General features: G+C 35.1%; 9 protein-coding genes across 9 annotated transcripts; 4 read left to right on the top strand and 5 right to left on the bottom strand.

Moving 5' to 3' along the window:
• Positions 1 to 38: 38 nt before the first annotated feature.
• On the bottom strand, positions 39 to 782 carry NAEGRDRAFT_70499 (uncharacterized protein; the record flags this gene model as incomplete). The annotated part of the gene is made up of 1 exon (XM_002674360.1): positions 39 to 782. The coding sequence occupies one exon, from the start codon at positions 780 to 782 to the stop codon at positions 39 to 41; it is 744 nt and encodes a 247-aa protein (XP_002674406.1).
• Positions 783 to 1,519: 737 nt separating this feature from the next.
• NAEGRDRAFT_70498 (uncharacterized protein) lies at positions 1,520 to 1,876 on the top strand (the record flags this gene model as incomplete). The annotated part of the gene is made up of 1 exon (XM_002674431.1): positions 1,520 to 1,876. One exon carries the CDS (start codon positions 1,520 to 1,522, stop codon positions 1,874 to 1,876), a length of 357 nt encoding a protein of 118 aa, XP_002674477.1.
• Positions 1,877 to 2,555: 679 nt separating this feature from the next.
• NAEGRDRAFT_70497 (uncharacterized protein) lies at positions 2,556 to 4,184 on the bottom strand (the record flags this gene model as incomplete). The annotated part of the gene is made up of 1 exon (XM_002674359.1): positions 2,556 to 4,184. The coding sequence occupies one exon, from the start codon at positions 4,182 to 4,184 to the stop codon at positions 2,556 to 2,558; it is 1,629 nt and encodes a 542-aa protein (XP_002674405.1).
• A 952-nt stretch (positions 4,185 to 5,136) lies between these two features.
• NAEGRDRAFT_82706 (uncharacterized protein) lies at positions 5,137 to 6,155 on the bottom strand. Its single transcript, XM_002674358.1, has 2 exons — positions 6,137 to 6,155; positions 5,137 to 5,992 (listed from the first exon to the last, which is right to left on the bottom strand). Exons 1-2 carry the CDS (start codon positions 6,137 to 6,139, stop codon positions 5,171 to 5,173), a joined length of 825 nt encoding a protein of 274 aa, XP_002674404.1. The 5' UTR covers positions 6,140 to 6,155; the 3' UTR covers positions 5,137 to 5,170.
• A 451-nt stretch (positions 6,156 to 6,606) lies between these two features.
• NAEGRDRAFT_70495 (uncharacterized protein) lies at positions 6,607 to 6,942 on the top strand (the record flags this gene model as incomplete). Its single annotated transcript, XM_002674430.1, has 1 exon — positions 6,607 to 6,942. One exon carries the CDS (start codon positions 6,607 to 6,609, stop codon positions 6,940 to 6,942), a length of 336 nt encoding a protein of 111 aa, XP_002674476.1.
• Positions 6,943 to 7,050: 108 nt separating this feature from the next.
• NAEGRDRAFT_58754 (vacuolar protein sorting-associated protein) lies at positions 7,051 to 9,231 on the top strand (the record flags this gene model as incomplete). Its single annotated transcript, XM_002674429.1, has 1 exon — positions 7,051 to 9,231. One exon carries the CDS (start codon positions 7,051 to 7,053, stop codon positions 9,214 to 9,216), a length of 2,166 nt encoding a protein of 721 aa, XP_002674475.1. The 3' UTR covers positions 9,217 to 9,231.
• A 242-nt stretch (positions 9,232 to 9,473) lies between these two features.
• NAEGRDRAFT_50996 (uncharacterized protein) lies at positions 9,474 to 10,829 on the top strand (the record flags this gene model as incomplete). Its single annotated transcript, XM_002674428.1, has 2 exons — positions 9,474 to 10,467; positions 10,522 to 10,829. 2 exons carry the CDS (start codon positions 9,474 to 9,476, stop codon positions 10,827 to 10,829), a joined length of 1,302 nt encoding a protein of 433 aa, XP_002674474.1.
• Positions 10,830 to 10,840: 11 nt separating this feature from the next.
• Positions 10,841 to 12,784, bottom strand: NAEGRDRAFT_70493 (uncharacterized protein; the record flags this gene model as incomplete). The annotated part of the gene is made up of 1 exon (XM_002674357.1): positions 10,841 to 12,784. One exon carries the CDS (start codon positions 12,782 to 12,784, stop codon positions 10,841 to 10,843), a length of 1,944 nt encoding a protein of 647 aa, XP_002674403.1.
• Positions 12,785 to 12,923: 139 nt separating this feature from the next.
• NAEGRDRAFT_80644 (uncharacterized protein) lies at positions 12,924 to 17,127 on the bottom strand (the record flags this gene model as incomplete). The annotated part of the gene is made up of 1 exon (XM_002674356.1): positions 12,924 to 17,127. One exon carries the CDS (start codon positions 17,125 to 17,127, stop codon positions 12,949 to 12,951), a length of 4,179 nt encoding a protein of 1,392 aa, XP_002674402.1. The 3' UTR covers positions 12,924 to 12,948.
• Between the last annotated feature and the right edge of the window lie 415 nt (positions 17,128 to 17,542).

Genomic DNA, 17,542 nt, shown 5'->3' with positions numbered 1-17,542 from the left:
TTAAATTCTAAAGACTGTCACATGTCCAAAAAAACAAATTAATAATTATTTCTGAATAGTTTTAAATGTTTCCATGTATCCCATTCACTCTCAGTTGCATTCCAAAATGCGTTTAAGGCAATATTGTAAGATCCATAATTTGTTTCCTCTCCTTCAGAATAAACTGCATGAAACCAACCTAAAGGAATCAAAATGCAATCTCCTCTTTCAATTGTTCCTTTAAATATTTCAACTTTTGGAATTTCCGTATTGAAGATATCATACTGAGAGAATCGGTAAATTTCTCCATCCATATCTTGACCTTTCGACGATTTATACGAATGTAAATTAAGTTTCAAATGATTATGGGGAGAAACTAGTAGAAAAGTCTTTCTTCCTCTAATTTGCAACATGAGATTATTTACACAATCAAAGTGGAGATGAGTTTTCTGTCCATCCAAACCAATCCAAAATCCTAAAGAGGACAATCGTTTAGTTTCTGATAATTTTTCCTCAATAAATTGTTTAAATTGCAAAGTTTCATTTCTTATTTGAACTAGTTCATCATTCGCATTATCCCCATTCAGATCTTCCAATAAATTACTTCCTGACAAGTAGTATCGAATACAAGATTTCTTCTCCAACTCTGCTGATTTAATCTCACTACACTTTCCAATAAATTCTCCAAGTTTCATCTTGGAAACAGATTCAGCTCCAACCACATGACTATCCTCACCACGATAAGTAATTGGAAATTCAACATTTGGAACCTTTTTCAAAAGATCATCCAATGACCATTCCATAACATGAGAGAAAATCTGATTCTCGGAGATTCCTCGAATAATCACAGGCTGTGAATCGAGGAAAAATTGTTTTAATTGTTCTGTGGAGAGATTTTTGAATGAAAGAATGGGAATTGGTATTAGTTGATTCATTGAATAATTGAAAGGAAAAAATATTGTTGTTTTTTTTTGTGTAATAATTTTATTAATTTTGTTGTTGTAAACAATTTACTTAGTTCATTGTTCCTCCTTAATAAAAAATGGTTGTTGAAAACAATAAATTGGTTTCGGCTAAAATATGATCAACCATAGGAAAGGTTGCATCAAAAATCAAAAGGAATAAAAAGGAACGAAATTGACTATTTCACTCAAGTTGGATTCGCTTCAAAGAAACAAGCATAAAAAAACTATTCAACATCATCAAGCCAAATGTCTCAACAACAAGATAATTCTATTCCACCAACAAGTGCTGGTGTGCCACCTGTCACTACTCACACAGTTACTGGTACTACATTGAAAATTCATGCATGCCCTCCACAACCACAACCATCCAAGACAGTAGTTTCTGGATTGGTAGCTGGTTATGAAAGTAAAAAATAATTTTGAAAAATAACATAGCTACTAAATAAGGAATTATTAAATAAAATTGAAAAAACTAATAAATTCAGTAAAAACGTTAAGAACACCAAGACCCATTAATTTTGGCGCCAATTTAAAATTTTACAGTTTTTTAAAATCTTACTTAGAAAAAAATAAGCATGACTAGTAATTTCTCGGGTGGATTAGAGGGAATTGTCGGATCCTCTCCTAATCATTGGATGTACGGACAGAAGAGAACCTATTTGAATAATGATACAACAGCAACGACGGAAACTTTGGGGAAGGGATTTTCAACATTCTATACAAGTGAATTTCCAAGGATAACTCATGGTGATAGTATCCGAAAACATTACCCTCTGCAAGAACCAACAAGTGAATTTGAATATAAACCACAAATAAGAGTATTAAGTGAACCACAACCAGAATATAAAAGTGTGAGGAAAAAGATGATTGATGGACCAACAACTGAGGAAATTAAAGTGAAGAGAAAGGCAATGTTTCCAGGTAGGTTTTAATTGAGAATGATGATCAATTTTGATCTTCAATTGTGTTTACTAGATCATGTAAATAACAAGACCGAGTTAGACCATTTATTTGGAGTTCCAAAACCAAAGAAGGTTTATGATGAGAGTGGTAAACGAGTTGAACAAAAAAGAGGAACTGAAGTAGCTTTGGAACAATTCATGGGAAGAAAAAAGAATAATATTAATCAGAGGCCATCAGTATTTTCTGGACATGATTTAAGTAGGGCCACTGCATCGAATGTAATGTACCCTCCTGTTCTGAGTGTTCACTCGGATCACCCAAAATATATTCACCCAAAGTAAGTCTTTAGATAAGATTTCAAATGAATTCACCAATCATGAACTTGAAAAACAACAGTGGAGACAGATTGTGTGAAACTCTTAGCAAAACATCAAGAACCTTACTGGAAGAAAATGATGAGTTCTATAAAAGATTAAAGATGCAAGAAATTGAAGCAGAACGAAAACGAGATGCCCTCCTAGTTCAAGAATTGGATAATTGGCTTCCTCTCTCAATCAAATCAAAACTGGACGAAGAGGAAGAAAAGGAAAAGCAAAGAGAAACCATTCTTGAACAGAGAAGAAAGAAAGTATTGGCAACAACGTCACAACAAAAACAAAAACAATCAAGCTCTAGGCCAGTATCTAGTAAAAAGAAGAAATAAATATTTTACAAAAAGGCAGACCAATTGCTATAATTTGCTTTTTTCCTAGGTTTTTCAGTTGGTTTCTTTTCGATTCGTTTAGTTGATTGGTTGGATGATTGTTGTAATTGAGCTTGTGATACTGGTTGTGTCTGCAGTACTGTTTTTGAAGATTCTTGTGGTTTTGGTTGTGTCTGTACAGGTTTTGGAGAATCCTGAATTTTTGTAGTAGTGCTTGAAGAGGAGAGGACTTTTTGTGTAGGATTTTTTGTAACTGTTTCACTACTACTTGTGGTGTTTGGAGAGGATTGTGAAGGATTGGTTTTTTGTTTTTTCAAATTATCTTTTGGTTTTTCCTCAATAATTTGTCTCTTTCTACTTTCAAGTGGTGGATCCTTCAGTATTTCCAGCATGGTGTCTGGTGTTATTTCAATATCAGTTTCTACCTCAATAGTTGTAATAGTTCTTGACCTTTGATCCTCTTCCTGTCTTCTTCTCTCCCTAGCTTGAATAATTTTTTTATGATGAGGTAATGCACGTTGTTCAAGCTTCTTGAAGGCATGCTCCTCCAAATGTAAAGGATTTCTGAATAGTGATCTATTCATGTAGGCCTCATACTTTTCATTTTCATCCTCAGAGGAATCAAATGATTCATCTTCTATTCTATTATTCCTTCGATTTATGAGATCTTGAAATTCGTCAATGTCCTTTACTGGTGTTTCTTTAATCTCTAATGTGTTCTGATTTGAAGCAACTTTGGCAGCAGAAGTATTATTATTATTAATTGAAGAGGATTGTAAAGGAGTGCTTGGAGCCTTTTGAGTATGGAAATTTTGACTGTGAAGATAGACTATAGGAGGAGCCATGTTCTTATATCTTGAAGGGGAAAATACAGAGCCACTTCTGTAGGAGAAGGGTATTATTTCTGGAGCATCTTCCATAGCATCATCACTGTCATTGTCACTTGTAATTTCTTGTGATTGAATTATTGAAGGAGTCACTTCTAATTTTTGGGGTATCCTCGAAGGAATTTCAAGATCTGGAGACAGTATCCCAGTAATTGTTCTTCTTTTATGTGGGGTGGATATCACTCTCACATATGATGGTGATTCATTTCTTTGAGTGTATTCCTCTTCGGTATTATCACTTTGCAATGTTACCGATGTCGATACCAACTCTGTAACAGTAATTGAAGAAACACTATTCGAAGGTTCTGGTGCTTTAAGTTGTTGAGTTGAAGGAATCGGAATTTCCATCATTGATTCTTCATTGGAAAATCCTGGTATTTCCATCCTCTTTAATTGTTCCATTTGAGAGGCTGGAATTTCACAAGCATCTTCAACATTCTCCACAAAGAATGAATTTTGTGATAATTGTGCATCTTCCATATGGTGATGATTTACCGTAATCTCCTTGGTCAATTCTTTTCGTTGATCCATGATTTCCTCTCCTTGATGTTGTTCTTGTTGCAACAATTCTACTTGTTTGTTATGATGAAATACCTCTATTCCTGATGCACTTTTAGTCTTGTCCAATTCTTCCGTTATCAAAATTGGTGCAGAGGGTTGATGTTGTGGTATTTTTTCGTTTGTTTTTTGGGTCGAACTAAAAACATTCAAAAATGGCGCGAAAAAATTGCTCTGCACTTGGTTCATTGTTGATGAGGATGTTATTGTTGGTTGAATGATGTTATTATGAAAAGGATGAGCAATTGCAGTATTATTATTCACAATATTGCTTGGGAAGGTTTGTTTTTGTTGGTGAGAATCTTGAGGGTTGTTGAAATTACTTTTGTTTGAATGAGAAGCAATGTTGTTATTACTAGCAGTATGATGATTGAGAATTGAGTTTCTTCCAGGAACGAATGGTCGAAGAGGTGAATGGAGTTTTTTTTGATTGTTTTGAAGGAAGAGGTTGTTTGGATTAATAAGGTGATTGTTTAGTCTGGTTAATTGTTGATTTTGGAAGGAAAAGTGTTTTGAGAGAGTTGAAGAAAGGTTAGAGGGAGATCGAAAAGTTCCGGACAATGCAGCTCCAACATAATCAAACTTGTTAACAACAATGGAGCACAGAGATCGATTGGGACCTCCCAACACAAAGAAATAATCATCGAGTCGAATGATGGCTCCTCTGAGTTTGGAAAGTGGTTTAAAGTTGGGAAATCGTCTGCATTTCAATGAATGTATTAACAACGTAATGGATTTTTAGTATATTAATAAAGGAATTGAATGATGAAAAGGATTAATTCTGATTACTCTTGAAAATTCAACTTACTTGTACAATCTCTTAATAGATTTGGGAGAGAGTTTGGCAGTCACAAAATGAAACCCATCGGAAAGATGTAACACATAGAGATCATTGAATGAAACTGATTCGGAATGTAAATTTTCACTGTGATCTATAACTTGAACAAGATTTCTCTGCTTTGATGGTTTGGGATACTCCTCCAGAGGTTTCTTCATCACAGCCGCTTCTAAATTGTCATTCATGAATGGTAAAAGCCAAGATTTGCAAGCCAATGTGACCATTTTTTTGATGTATTTCTTAAACAACTTCAAGAAGCAACTAGAATTGACTCAAAAAAAGAGAAATGTTTAATTGTTTTTTGAAATTTTGTTTATTTTAAATAGTTTTAGTGAATTTACTTGGATTCAGTCTTCTTCTTAAGACCAGCCTTCTTGGACTTCTTGGCCAATCTCATTTGCTTCTTTCTGTCTTCAACAACGTTCAACTTCAAACCCTTGCCCTTTGGAAGAGTGATCATGGAGGAGTGTCCTTGACCGAGAACGAAAACATTGTTGGCACGAGTGGTGAAGTTGTTACCAGCAATATCCTTAACGTGGACAATTTCGAAGGAACCAGGGTGCAATTCTCTGTTGACGATTTCACCAATACGACCTTGATTGTGACCACCAGTGACCATACACAAGTTTCCAGATTCGAAGTGGACAGACTTGGTGACCTTACCAGTTTCAATATCAACCTTAACGGTATCATTGACCTTGATGGATGGGTCTGGGAATCTGATGAGTCTACCATCGTTGGTTTGGATGTATGGAACACCTTGAGTGGCAGTACCTCTCTTGGTAACCTTACAGAGCTTATAGTTGGCTTCTCTTTCAGAGATTGGGTGAATGACGAATCTACCCTTGGTATCGAACAAAAGTCTGAAGTGTTCGTTGGTCTTATCAATGGAGATGACATCATTGAAACCAGATGGATAGCTCTTATCAGTTCTAACCAAACCGTCAACCTTGACCAATCTTTGCTTCAAAATAACGTTAACTTCCTTGGCAGTAGCGGCATACTTGAGTCTGTTTCTCAACAACAACAAAAGTGGCAATGATTCTCTAGCAGCGTGAGCGCCTGGCTTTGGCTTTGGTGCATAAACACCACCCAACTTGGACATCATCCAGTGCTTTGGAGCAGCAATTCTCTTGGTGTGCTTTCTTGGTCCTCTGGCCTATATATAATCATCATCAATAATAATTGTTATCATAATATATTAACATCATAGAGTGATTGAAGAGAGAGAAGGAGTAAGCAATAATAAAATTATTAGCAAGAGTTTTTAGTTAGACAAGATCCATTCCCACAGATAACGTACCATTTTTACGTATTTTTTTTCAACAAGTTTTCTAAAATATTTGGTTGACAATCAAGATATGTTCTTTACAACACAAGTGCTCACCAACATATTTTTGAAAGAGGAATGAATAACAAATGAAGCCACTTTTACGAGATGCTGTCTTCATCAATGTGAAAACAACTACTGAGTAAGATGAAATGTTGTAATGGCCTACCTGTTATCATGGCTACAATAATGTCAAATAACCAAATAAACATATTATTCTTGTGTGAATCATCTTCAGAATGAACCATTGCCAATTTCCAGTGCTCAGGTCAACAATAATAGGCCACAATCATGATGGTGAATGTGATGGAAGAGTATATTGAAAAATTCAATGAAGGGAGGCTTGTTCATAGGAGAAATGATTCCACCCACCAAGAAGATTTTTCCACACCACATTAGAGACCACTTGGATATAATCTTCTTATCATCACAGTGTAAAAAAAATGTCTTCCAACTACAATAATCAACCTCCTGTTGATGACGATGAAGAGGAATATATTCAACAAGGAACTCAAAATATGAGTCCTCAAGAGAGACAAGTCCAATACTTGAATCAAGCCAAGGAAGTTGTGGAGGTTGAGGCTCACAGAATGATCAGATGTTTGGACAAGAATAATTTAAATGCTGCTTTGGATCACGCTGCTAAAATGTTGAGTGAGTTGAGATCATCAAGTCTTAGCCCAAAGAATTACTATGCTCTTTGTAGGTTTTTCCGATCAAACAAGATTTTTATTGTTTCACTTGTTGTGTTACTTATGTATTCAATACTTTTATTATAATCAAAATATTATTTTCTCTTCATCAAATCACAAACTCTTCAATTTATATTATTTAATAACAATAATGAAAATGTCATCATACTGGTACTTGTACTAAAACAAACAGATATGCAAGTATTTGATCAACTTGGACGTTTAACAACCTTCTTCCGAGGTGAGGAAAATATGCAAGATTTATATATTCGTGTTCAACATACTCCAAGTATTGTCCCAAGATTATATCTTATGGCAACTATTGGATCTATTTACATCAAATCTAAACAAGCTCCAGCAAAGGATGTTCTCAAAGATCTTGTGGAAATGTGTAAAGGAGTTCAACACCCAACTCGTGGTCTCTTCTTGAGAAATTATCTCAGTCAAATTACAAAGGATAAACTTCCAGATACTGGAGGTGAATATGAAGGTACTGGTGGAAATATTCACGACTCTATTGCCTACGTACTTCAAAACTTTAATGAAATGGTCTTCCTTTTCAGTCGTTTGAAGAATGAAGGTCCAGTCAAGGAAAGAAGTAAGAGAGAAAAGGAAAGATTGGAATTGAGGATTTTAATCGGATTTAATCTTGTAAGACTTTCTCAATTGGATGGTATCAAATTGGATATTTATAGAGATGATGTCTTACCAAAGATTTTAAATATTATTATCAAGTCTAACGATCAAATGGCTCAACAATATCTTATGGAATGTCTTATTCAAGTTTTCCCTGATGAATTCCATATTGATACTCTCACTCAAATTGTTACTGCTTGCCAAGAGTTACAAGCTGATGTGGATTTAAAGACAATTTATATTGCTCTCATGGATCGTCTTGCCAATTATGCTAGACAATTCCCAGAAAACATTCCAAATCGTGATGAACAAAATGGTGGTGCTAATATTATTGACATCTTTTTGGAAAATGTTGAAAAGATTTCCGATCAAAGAATGGAACTTTCCGACGTTTTGGCCTTCCAAATTTCTCTCATGAATCTTGCTTTGCAATCATATCCAGACAAGATTAAATATGTCAATGATGTAATTACCTTCTGCCATCAACAACTCAGCACTGCTGGTGATATTACTTCAACTCCTCTTTTGGTCAAACTTGTTAAGAAACTCTTGCTCATTCCAATTGAATCATACAAGAATGTTCTCACTGTCCTTCAACTCGAAAAGTATGGAGAAATTCTTGAATTATTAGGGTTTGATGATAGAAGATCAATTGCTATGGATATTTGTAGATGTGCTCTCAAACATAGACACAAGGTTACCAACGTTGATGAAATCAGAGGGTTATTCGAACTTATCAAGCCACTCTTGAAGGACGAAGAAGATACCACCGATGTTGATGAGGAAGACTTTGAAGAGGAACAAAATCTCGTTGCTAGACTCATTCACATTTGCGATAGTGAAGATACCGACATGTTATTCAAGGTTTATTCTACTGCTAGAAAGGCTTTCGGTCAAGGTGGTGTTAAGAGAATTCAATATACATTGACACCTCTCGTCTTTTCTTACCTTTCTTTGGCTAAACGTATCTTTAATGCCAAGGATAGAGAAGAAAAAGCAATCAAGGAAGATAAGGTGTTCCAATATGTTATTGAAATTTTAGAAGTTTTGGCTAACCAACAATCAGACATGGCCTTAAAGTTGTATCTTCAAAGTGCCATCTGTGCTGATCTCTGTAAATTGGAAACAATTGTTTTCGAACTCTTGTCGCAAGCCTTTATGCTTTATGAAGAACAAGACAGCAAGATTCAATTGGAATACTTTATAATGATTATTAATGCATTGAGACAAATGAAGAATATTGGCAATGAAAATTATGATACACTCTCCACAAAGACTTGTCAATACTCTTCCAGACTCTTACTCAAGCCAAATCAATGCAAGGCAGCCTTTATGTGTAGCCACTTATTCTGGCCAATGGAACACAATGAATCATTACAAAATGCTGACAAATCTCTTGAATGCTTGATATGGTCCTTGAAGATTGTCAAGTCATGCATGGCCGATCAAAAGATTGCTCTCTTTATCGAAATTTTGAATGTTCACCTCTATCAATTTATTAACAATAATGAAAAGGTCACTGTAGACTATTTGAATGACTTGATTGATGTCATTAACTCCAACATTGGATCTTCTGAGGAAGAATTTGGTGTTGCTGGTGCTGCAACAGAAAACCAAAATGAAACCAAGACTGTTGCTCCAATTGCAACCTTCTACAGAAATACTCTTGAATATATTAAGCTTTTGAAGAGTGGAAATTCAAAGTTTGAAAGCATAACTCTATAAAAAATATTTGATTTTATTATTATTATTTGGAAATCTTAATATTAAAAACAGATCCAAATACCAAGTTGTAGATTGTTGATGATTATTAGTTTCTTCTTGCAATGTATTTTTTGTAATTCACTTTCCCGCCAACAACTTCACTATTTTTATAACGTTAATAAGAAAAAAAAATGAGCACAATACAAATGCTACCTGTAGCACCCTCAAATCACAATAAGAGCAATAGCCTTTATCTTACCTCTGGGTATCTAAGCAGAATGTCGGAAATTGTATTCGAACTTCATGAAACTATAGAATGCTCACTGAAAAGGAGTGAACAAGTTTTAGAGCAAGCTTTGCTCTCCTATGAACAGTTCGTGAAACAATCAAGCAATGATAAATTGCCTGATTTGATGGATACAACAAAATTAAAACACAAGATGAATTTATTAGTGTTGGAGAGGTTGCAAGCTTTGCAACAAATACACACAACATTCTTTGAACCTCTTATGAAAATGACAGAGGCTGAGGAAGAACAATCTCAAATGCATGAAAATCTATTGGAGAATCAATTTTCATATCTTCATCATGATGATAATATTTCAAGTGAGGAAATGGAACTTAACGCAATGAAAAAGATTTATAATCTCTTGAAAACGAAATTGTCAAAAACTATTGACATGAAACAACAGGAGGTAATTAAGCAAGATATTCAAAAAGTAGAACGGGAAATCAAATCATTGGAATCAGAATTAATAATTGGACCTATTGAGGAAACCTCAAGGATACTCTCTCAAATTGTGGAAACACCAATCATTCACTCTAAACCACCAACCCCAAAAAACCATTCCAGCAGTCCAAGAAGTCAATTGATTGTCTCAATGCCAACAGTCCCAACTGTGGTTTTCACTCCACCACTAGAAAAGAAAACTGAAAACCCTCACTTCCCTCCTTCCCATCCACTCCAAACAACACCTCAAGAATCCACTGAGCACTCTGGCTACTGGTCTGGAATTTCTTCCCTTTCTGCTCAAAAAATAGAAGAGAAGAAGGATACCTCTCCAAGTTCAGATCTAAATTCTCAATTATTCGAGTCAATGATTTTCGATACTAAGGATCATTCTCCAACATTTAACGAAACCATTCACGAACAATCTTCCATCATGTGTGATGATTCCCAAATCATTACCTCTGATTCAGATTCTGAGAATGAAATGTATGATCATATATTTCTCACCTCTCAATTCCTAACCAAATGTAAAGTTGATACACGTGATCATTCCAGTTCTGATTCTACTCCAAAATCTTCAGAGCCATTCCAACCAGATTATAGAACTCCAGTCAGAGAAGAATTACGTACACCAATTAAGAATCCAACCACAAGAAGGCTGTCAGAAATCAACTCTAGACCATCCCTTTTACAATCTCCCAAAACACCTCAAAAAGGAGACACGCCAAACAAGACGAGTCCTCCATCTAAGCAACTAGGCTCATCCCTCTCAGAAAAAAGACCAAAACCAACAGCATACAGAAGAAACATGAACAATAGAGAACCACCCCAGGTTCCAAATCATCTTGGGCTTAGTAATTCAATTCGATTGGCTATTCCTGCAAAAAAGACAATTACCAAGTAAGAGCGGATGATTTATTGTTGTTCATGTTGGTTCAAGTTTGCTGTATGTGGATCTTCATCAACAATAAGACGGAAATTGTTAACAGCAACATTTCTAATTACATTGTCTACCACTTGTTGATATTCCTTTGGTCTCGATTGGAGAAGTGAATACTCATTATTTGTTGCTTCGAACAGTATTTCATCAACATATTTTGTCTTATCCATACCAACTAGAACTGTATCCAAGTTTGGTGTATCGACGAGGCACCTTATTGATTTTTGAGAAAGAGTCTTGTAGGAATCTAAATCACCATTTGAAAGTTTGGAAAGCTTGACGTGCAAATCTTCACATTGATGTTGATGCTTGAGCGAGAGAAGATCTGAATAAACACTATAGAACTTGTTGCACAATCTTTGATAGTGACTGAGCCATCTGTTACATTGTGACTTGAAATTATTCATAGAGTTGGCATCACTTCCAGTAGTCTCCTTTTTCATACCAACTGCATTATAGTCATTTTCATTAACTCTGTTCGACATTTGAGCCAATTTGGAAAAGATGTACTTTTGTTCTGGTATGATTCTATTTCTCAAAACTTTTTCAAAGGTAAAGTATGATTCCAATTGATCATAATTGGTCATTATGATATGTCCCCATGAAATGGATGGTCTCATTTGTATTAAATTTTGCTCAGACATTTCTGGGAGTGTGCATTGTTGAACTTCCTTTGACAAATGGACTGAATCATCACTCAAGTCAACAGTGTACCATGGTGTATTAAGCTCGTTAAAGGCAATTTCGTTTGAAATCTTTTGATATTCTTGAACAATTGATTCCATATCGTTCTTTTTCTTATCAAAATCATAATCAGCAAATCTGAAAATCAAGTGTGAATCTAATTGTGCATTGAGTGGTCTGTAGGCCATGGTTGCCAATTTGTGAGATTTAGCCATTGTGAGGAAGTTGGCTCTGTGGCCATTCTTGTCTGTGAATATTTCATCTGTATAGACATTCTTCTCGTGTAAATTATATGGGACTTGAACGACTCTAAAGTGGTGATCCTTGTTACCATAAACATGTTCAGCAATCTTTAAACACTTATTCAAATCAATGGAGAGGATACCTGGTCCAGGAGCTTTTGTAATGGACTTGGAGGCAATACCGTAGGATTGAATACGTCCTCTCTCAACTTCACTTTCCAAGCACTTGAAAGCTTGTTCCAGTTTGTGATAAAATTCAGCAAATACAGCACTATCACTTGAATCTCTATCTTCACTCATTAACATGGCTTGAAGCATTCTCTCTGGTTGATTAATTATTAAAACATCCAATGTTTCCACTTGATATTCCCTCAAACATCTGGTAATTTCATGTGAAAGAATGAGTGGATCAAGTGAATAGTGATGTAATTTATCCGGTAAAGTAATAATCCTCTTATTCAAATCTTCCACTTGACATTCATGCACTAATTTTGACAAGACTGAGTGATTCCTCTCATCAACATAATTATCCAAAGGTCCAACCTTACTCATCAAAACCAATTCATCTCTATAAATCTTTCCACTATCAACCAATTGTTCATGAACATGTTGATGATGATTTGGAATATGATGAGCACACATTCCATTCAAAACATGTCCAATCATCATCTGACTTGTGCCATAGTCCGCACTAGTATCAATCAAGTTTACACCTCCCTGTATAGCCTTTTGTATGGCAAATTCTTGATCTTGAATTGTTGATTCTCCTTCGGAATCATTCATACTCAGAGAATGACCACCAAATCCAACTTTAGAAAAGTAGAATGGAAGATTATGATTATTCTGTGATTGTATTAAATGTTCAATACTAGCATTACTATTGTGAGTTGATGTTGTGTTCGGAAGTTTCCATCCTTCTACGGGAGTAAATTTTTTAGAGAGAAATTCGAGAGTGGCAGCTTTGGTTGCCTTGCCTTTAAGCAAGTTTTTCATTTTTTTTAAAAATAATTTTTTAATTAAATATTCATCGCTTTTTCTATTGTAATCTTGGTTGTTGAGTATTAATCTTTTCAATTCTGAATTTTGATTCAAGTTGGAAAGATTAATAATCTGCTTTTACCGTGTCAATTGTGTCGAAATTAGGGGAAATATCTTTATTAATTAAAGTATTCGTCTAACTTTTCCTCATCATCATCGTCATCTTCTAAGTGATTAATCATTATAGACTCCTTCAATAGACTGGTGTTTAAAAATTGTTCTCTTCTCTCCAATTCAGAATGAGCATCTTCTTCATCGTTAAAATAATCTTGGTGAATGGATGAAGACAGACTGAAATGGTTTGGAATGAGTGTTGGTTTAGTTTCAGGAGATTCTGAACCATTTCTCACAGTGGTATCTGTTTCACCATTTTGTTCCCTTTCTGACTTGTCAAAATAATTTTCCATATGGGAGAAGAAAAGCAAATTGTCTTCTTTGAGATCTTTTGGTTTGGTATATTGAACTGTTGGTTGTTGTTGTGGCTGAATATCTCCAAAGAAACTCTTTCCAACATATGGAACATCGGTTTGTTGTTGAACAGTTGAAACTTCCTCATCTTCTTCCGAGGAGACTTCTCCATCAACAATGCTATCAATAATCGTCTTCTTTTCCTCTACAATTTTCACTTGTGGTTGGAATTGTTTAACTGGGGACTTATTTCTTCCAGTATTAAGTATTGGTTGAGGAATAATAGTTGGCTTTTTAGAATCAGGAACAGCTATTTTTGACAGTGGTACAGTAATTTTTGTTGGTGGTTGAGAGATTGGTGTAGTAATTGCTTTGATAATGACATCACTCTTTACAGTTTCAGGTTTAGGATCATCTTGCAAAAAGTTTTCTGCATGATTCAGAGGAATAGGATTAGAAACCTTAATATAAAGACTCTTGCTAATATCACTAATTTGATCATAATCATTATCTCCAATTTTGAAAATAGTATTATCATTCGCATTCTCAAGGATATCTGAATTGGACTTGATGGTCTTAAATTTGAAATGTCCAGTAGCCCACAAAGGATTGGTTGGATAAGAGTGAGTTTCTAGCTCGACGTTCGAAATCCATTTTGACAACATGTCCTGGGTCTCATCTACATATCTTGCTTGATAGGTGGTATCCATTTCATTGACTTTACCCAAGAGTTGGTTCCATGTAATACTGTGTAGCTTCTTTTTTCTTTGTATCTCCATGACGGTTTCTTCCTCGTTTCTTGTTGGTTGTCCAGTAAGAGCATCGTAAGCAAGTTCTTGAGGAGTAAATTGTGGTTGGAAAGTGTCAAACCTGGCCAACAATTCAACATTGAGAGAGAGTTCAAAATCTTCAGGTGAGTACACAGGTCTATCAGAGCTAATAGCAACCATAGAAATACCAGAAGAAGCTGTTCCCACAGTTGTTCTACTAAGATTTTCAGCAGAAGCTGCTCTATCCCTCTTCTTTAGTTGTGGTTTTAGCAAGTAATAACTCAACATGCCACAATTCAGAGTTACTAGAATGTTTTCATTATTGATGGTTGCATTTTGACGTTCCCAATATAAATCTTCTTCTGTTGAAAACTTTTCTGATGCTTCGATGGTACTTTGAGATTTGATTTCTGGAAGAGCATAGAGTTGGAAAACAGATCTTGTTTGAGTGAGTGGTTGTCCTAATGAATTTGTTCTCTTACCAGCAGTTGGATCATGAATACGGGCAATAACATTGAGAACTATTGGTTCATTTGAATTAGCTGACTGATTTTCTTGTTCTCCATTAAAGTGGAATCTAGGATCAATTGGTCCACCTGTTGGATTGATGGCATAAAGATGGATAGTTCCTCTAGCAGAGCATGCTGCTACCCATTTGCTATTTACACTGAAGTGAATATCTTGAATGTGTGCAGAAGTTAAACCTCTGTACAATCTGTACAATAATTTTACATTTTTCTCGCTTGCTATAGAATCACCATTAGCACCGTAACAGTTTGGTAATATTTGGAAAACATTCAAATACTTTCCAGAAATTGGAGCTGTACAAAGCAGAGTACCTGTTCTATCAAATGCCATGGCAGCAATAGGTTCATTATGGGCTCTAAAATGCATTAAAACTCTGTTAGTTTTCAAATCTCTAATTTCTACAGTACCAACAGTCTGTTGATAGGATAGTAATTCTTGAGGAATATCACCGTTCCAAAGAGAAGAGAATGATGCTTCTTCATCATTTAATCCCTCATCTTCACTATTATCGTTAGATCCATCACTACCAGATTCACTGTCAGAACTCTTTTTCTTTCCATCCTCAAACCAATATTTGGAAACCTTCTTGAGGCCTAAATCTCCCAACATGTAAATACCAGTGGCTGCTTTCTTTGCAACTTCCCAAGATCTCTCAGTTAGAGTGGAATTAATTCTTGTAGTAAAATCTAATTTGGCATTTAAAACTTCAGTTCCACTTGCAAAAGCAGCAAATCGATTTCTGCATGCTATGATACCTCCATATGCTTTTGGATCAATTCTCTTCTTTTGATTTTTCCTTTTCTTTTTAGAGTCGTTTTCGCTTGAGTAATTCTTTGTAAAATTATCAGGAGAAGGGAAACAAACTCCTTGTGATAATAAATTAAATGTACAAGGATCTAAAAAGAAAATTTGACCTGAAGAGTCTGAAACAATGAAGGAATCTTCTGAAGAAACAGTCTGAAAAACAGTAACTTTTTCAGTATTAGGATTATGACAATAGATTTTAACGCTATCATCCAAGAAGCATTGATATTTCAATGAGTAGAGATGCACAATATTTGGCTCAGTTTCAGTAACAACAGCAACAAGGGGATAATAATTGAGGTATGAAGGTTGGTCGAAGGCACGTTTTTCACTTCTTTTGATAGCCTTCTTGGAAGGTCTGGAGAGGAGAGTTGCCATTTTAATAGGGCCAAGAGTGTCTGGAACATTCATTTCAGGATAATAAATTTCCCTATTTGTAGGTTCTTCTGTTTCAGGTGGTTGTTGAGAAGTAGAAGGGGTGACTGACTCAGGTTGCTTTTTGACTTCATCCTTGGTTTCCTTAACTTTTTCGGGAGTATAGAGAGGTGTTGTGGTAGTGGCGGTTGAGGCAGGTTTTGTTGGTTCTCTTCTGGTTTGATCCAGTGAATACTCTTCCTCATAATCTGAATCGTCTAGCATTCTATTGTACCAATCATCAATATTTAGTGTTGATTTAGGGGGGTTGGTTGGTTGAGCACTGCTTATTTCCTCATAATCATGGTCAACATAGTCCAGGTTGAAAAAAGAAGAGTGGTCCTGATTTCTATCTAAATCTGAATTCATGACGGTAATTGGACCAGAATTTTCAATAGAATTTTCCTCCTGCTCAGTTTGTTCAAAATTGTTTTCAGGAACTGCATTACTAATGCTACCATTTGTAGTAGGAGCATTGTCAGTATTATTTGCTGATGATACTACATTCATTGTTCTACCAATAATTTCACTAATTGATTCCTTATTCAATTCCCACTCATCAGAACTTGAGGTTATAATTTCTCTAACGTTATTAGGATCATTAATGTCAAAAATTTGAAAACCATTAGTAAAGGCCAAAATCATGAATAAACGTTCATCGGTTGAATTCGAATCGGTAACTGGTAAAAACCTTAAGTCAGACCATATCAATCGTCCTAAATGAGAGGTATAAATATTTGTATCCGAGTTGCATTGACTCATATCACCACCAGATGTATTATTAGTAATTGAAATTCCAGAACCAATAGCTGATGATACATAGGTACTATATGGCTGAATAACGTTTTCATTGAATTGTTTTGCAATATTTGTCCACGGAATACTCTTTACATAGGAGGAAATACCTGAAATTAATTGTGAAGATGAATCATATAATATTTTGGCAGAGGATGGTTCGTTCTTTTTAGAAGTCTTTTTGGTACTAGTATTCGGAACTGATGATTTACTCATTGGTTGTTGTGATGAACCATTGTTAGTAGAGTTGTTGTTACTATTACTTGGTCGTTGATGTTGTTTTTGAATATTGTACAAGTGTTGATTTACAGATAATTGCTGATCAGGTAATTTTGGATAAATAGTTGATGCTGCTGAAGATGTATTATTATTTGGAAAAGCTGTTGCTGCACCAAAATTATTTACAGGTGGATAGATATTATGTACAATGGATGAAGGTTGTTTTTGTGTGGTTGGAGATGAAGATTCTAGTGGAGGAGCCGATGGAATACTAGTTGTTGTATTTGATGCAGATCGGCCCGAATTGCTATTGTTAGTGCCATTCAAAGGCCTCACCACATAATTATTATTATTACTCATTGCCCTATTCGTCGACGTGGTTGTGGTGAGGTTATTGTGTTGCCTGTATTTTTTGTTGTCAAAACCTAAAAATAGTCTACCATAACACGTTAGAGAGAGAAGGAATTGAATACTGTGTGCCTGCTTTATGGATTGTTCCAATTCAGTCATCAGATAATGGTATGTACAGAATTTGGACTGTTTCTTTTTTGTCAATTACATTGTCTGGATGCTGTGATGAACAATGAAGAGTTTAAGGTGTGAATACAATTGTTGATTTAATTTTCAAAGAATTGTTTTATTAAAAAGAGGATGTAAGTTGTTGTTTTAACTCTTCAAGTGAACTTAACATGTTCTAATATCGAAAATCATTTACACTTTCTTTTGCTCTTAATAATTTCTTACAGCATCCCATTAAGCTATCTAATTCTAACGA

Source organism: Naegleria gruberi (assembly GCF_000004985.1).
Source record: "Naegleria gruberi genomic scaffold NAEGRscaffold_40, whole genome shotgun sequence".
Taxonomy (NCBI): domain Eukaryota; phylum Heterolobosea; class Eutetramitea; order Acrasida; family Naegleriidae; genus Naegleria; species Naegleria gruberi.
Note: the sequence above shows the minus strand (reverse complement) of the source record. Positions and strands in the feature narration are given on the sequence as shown.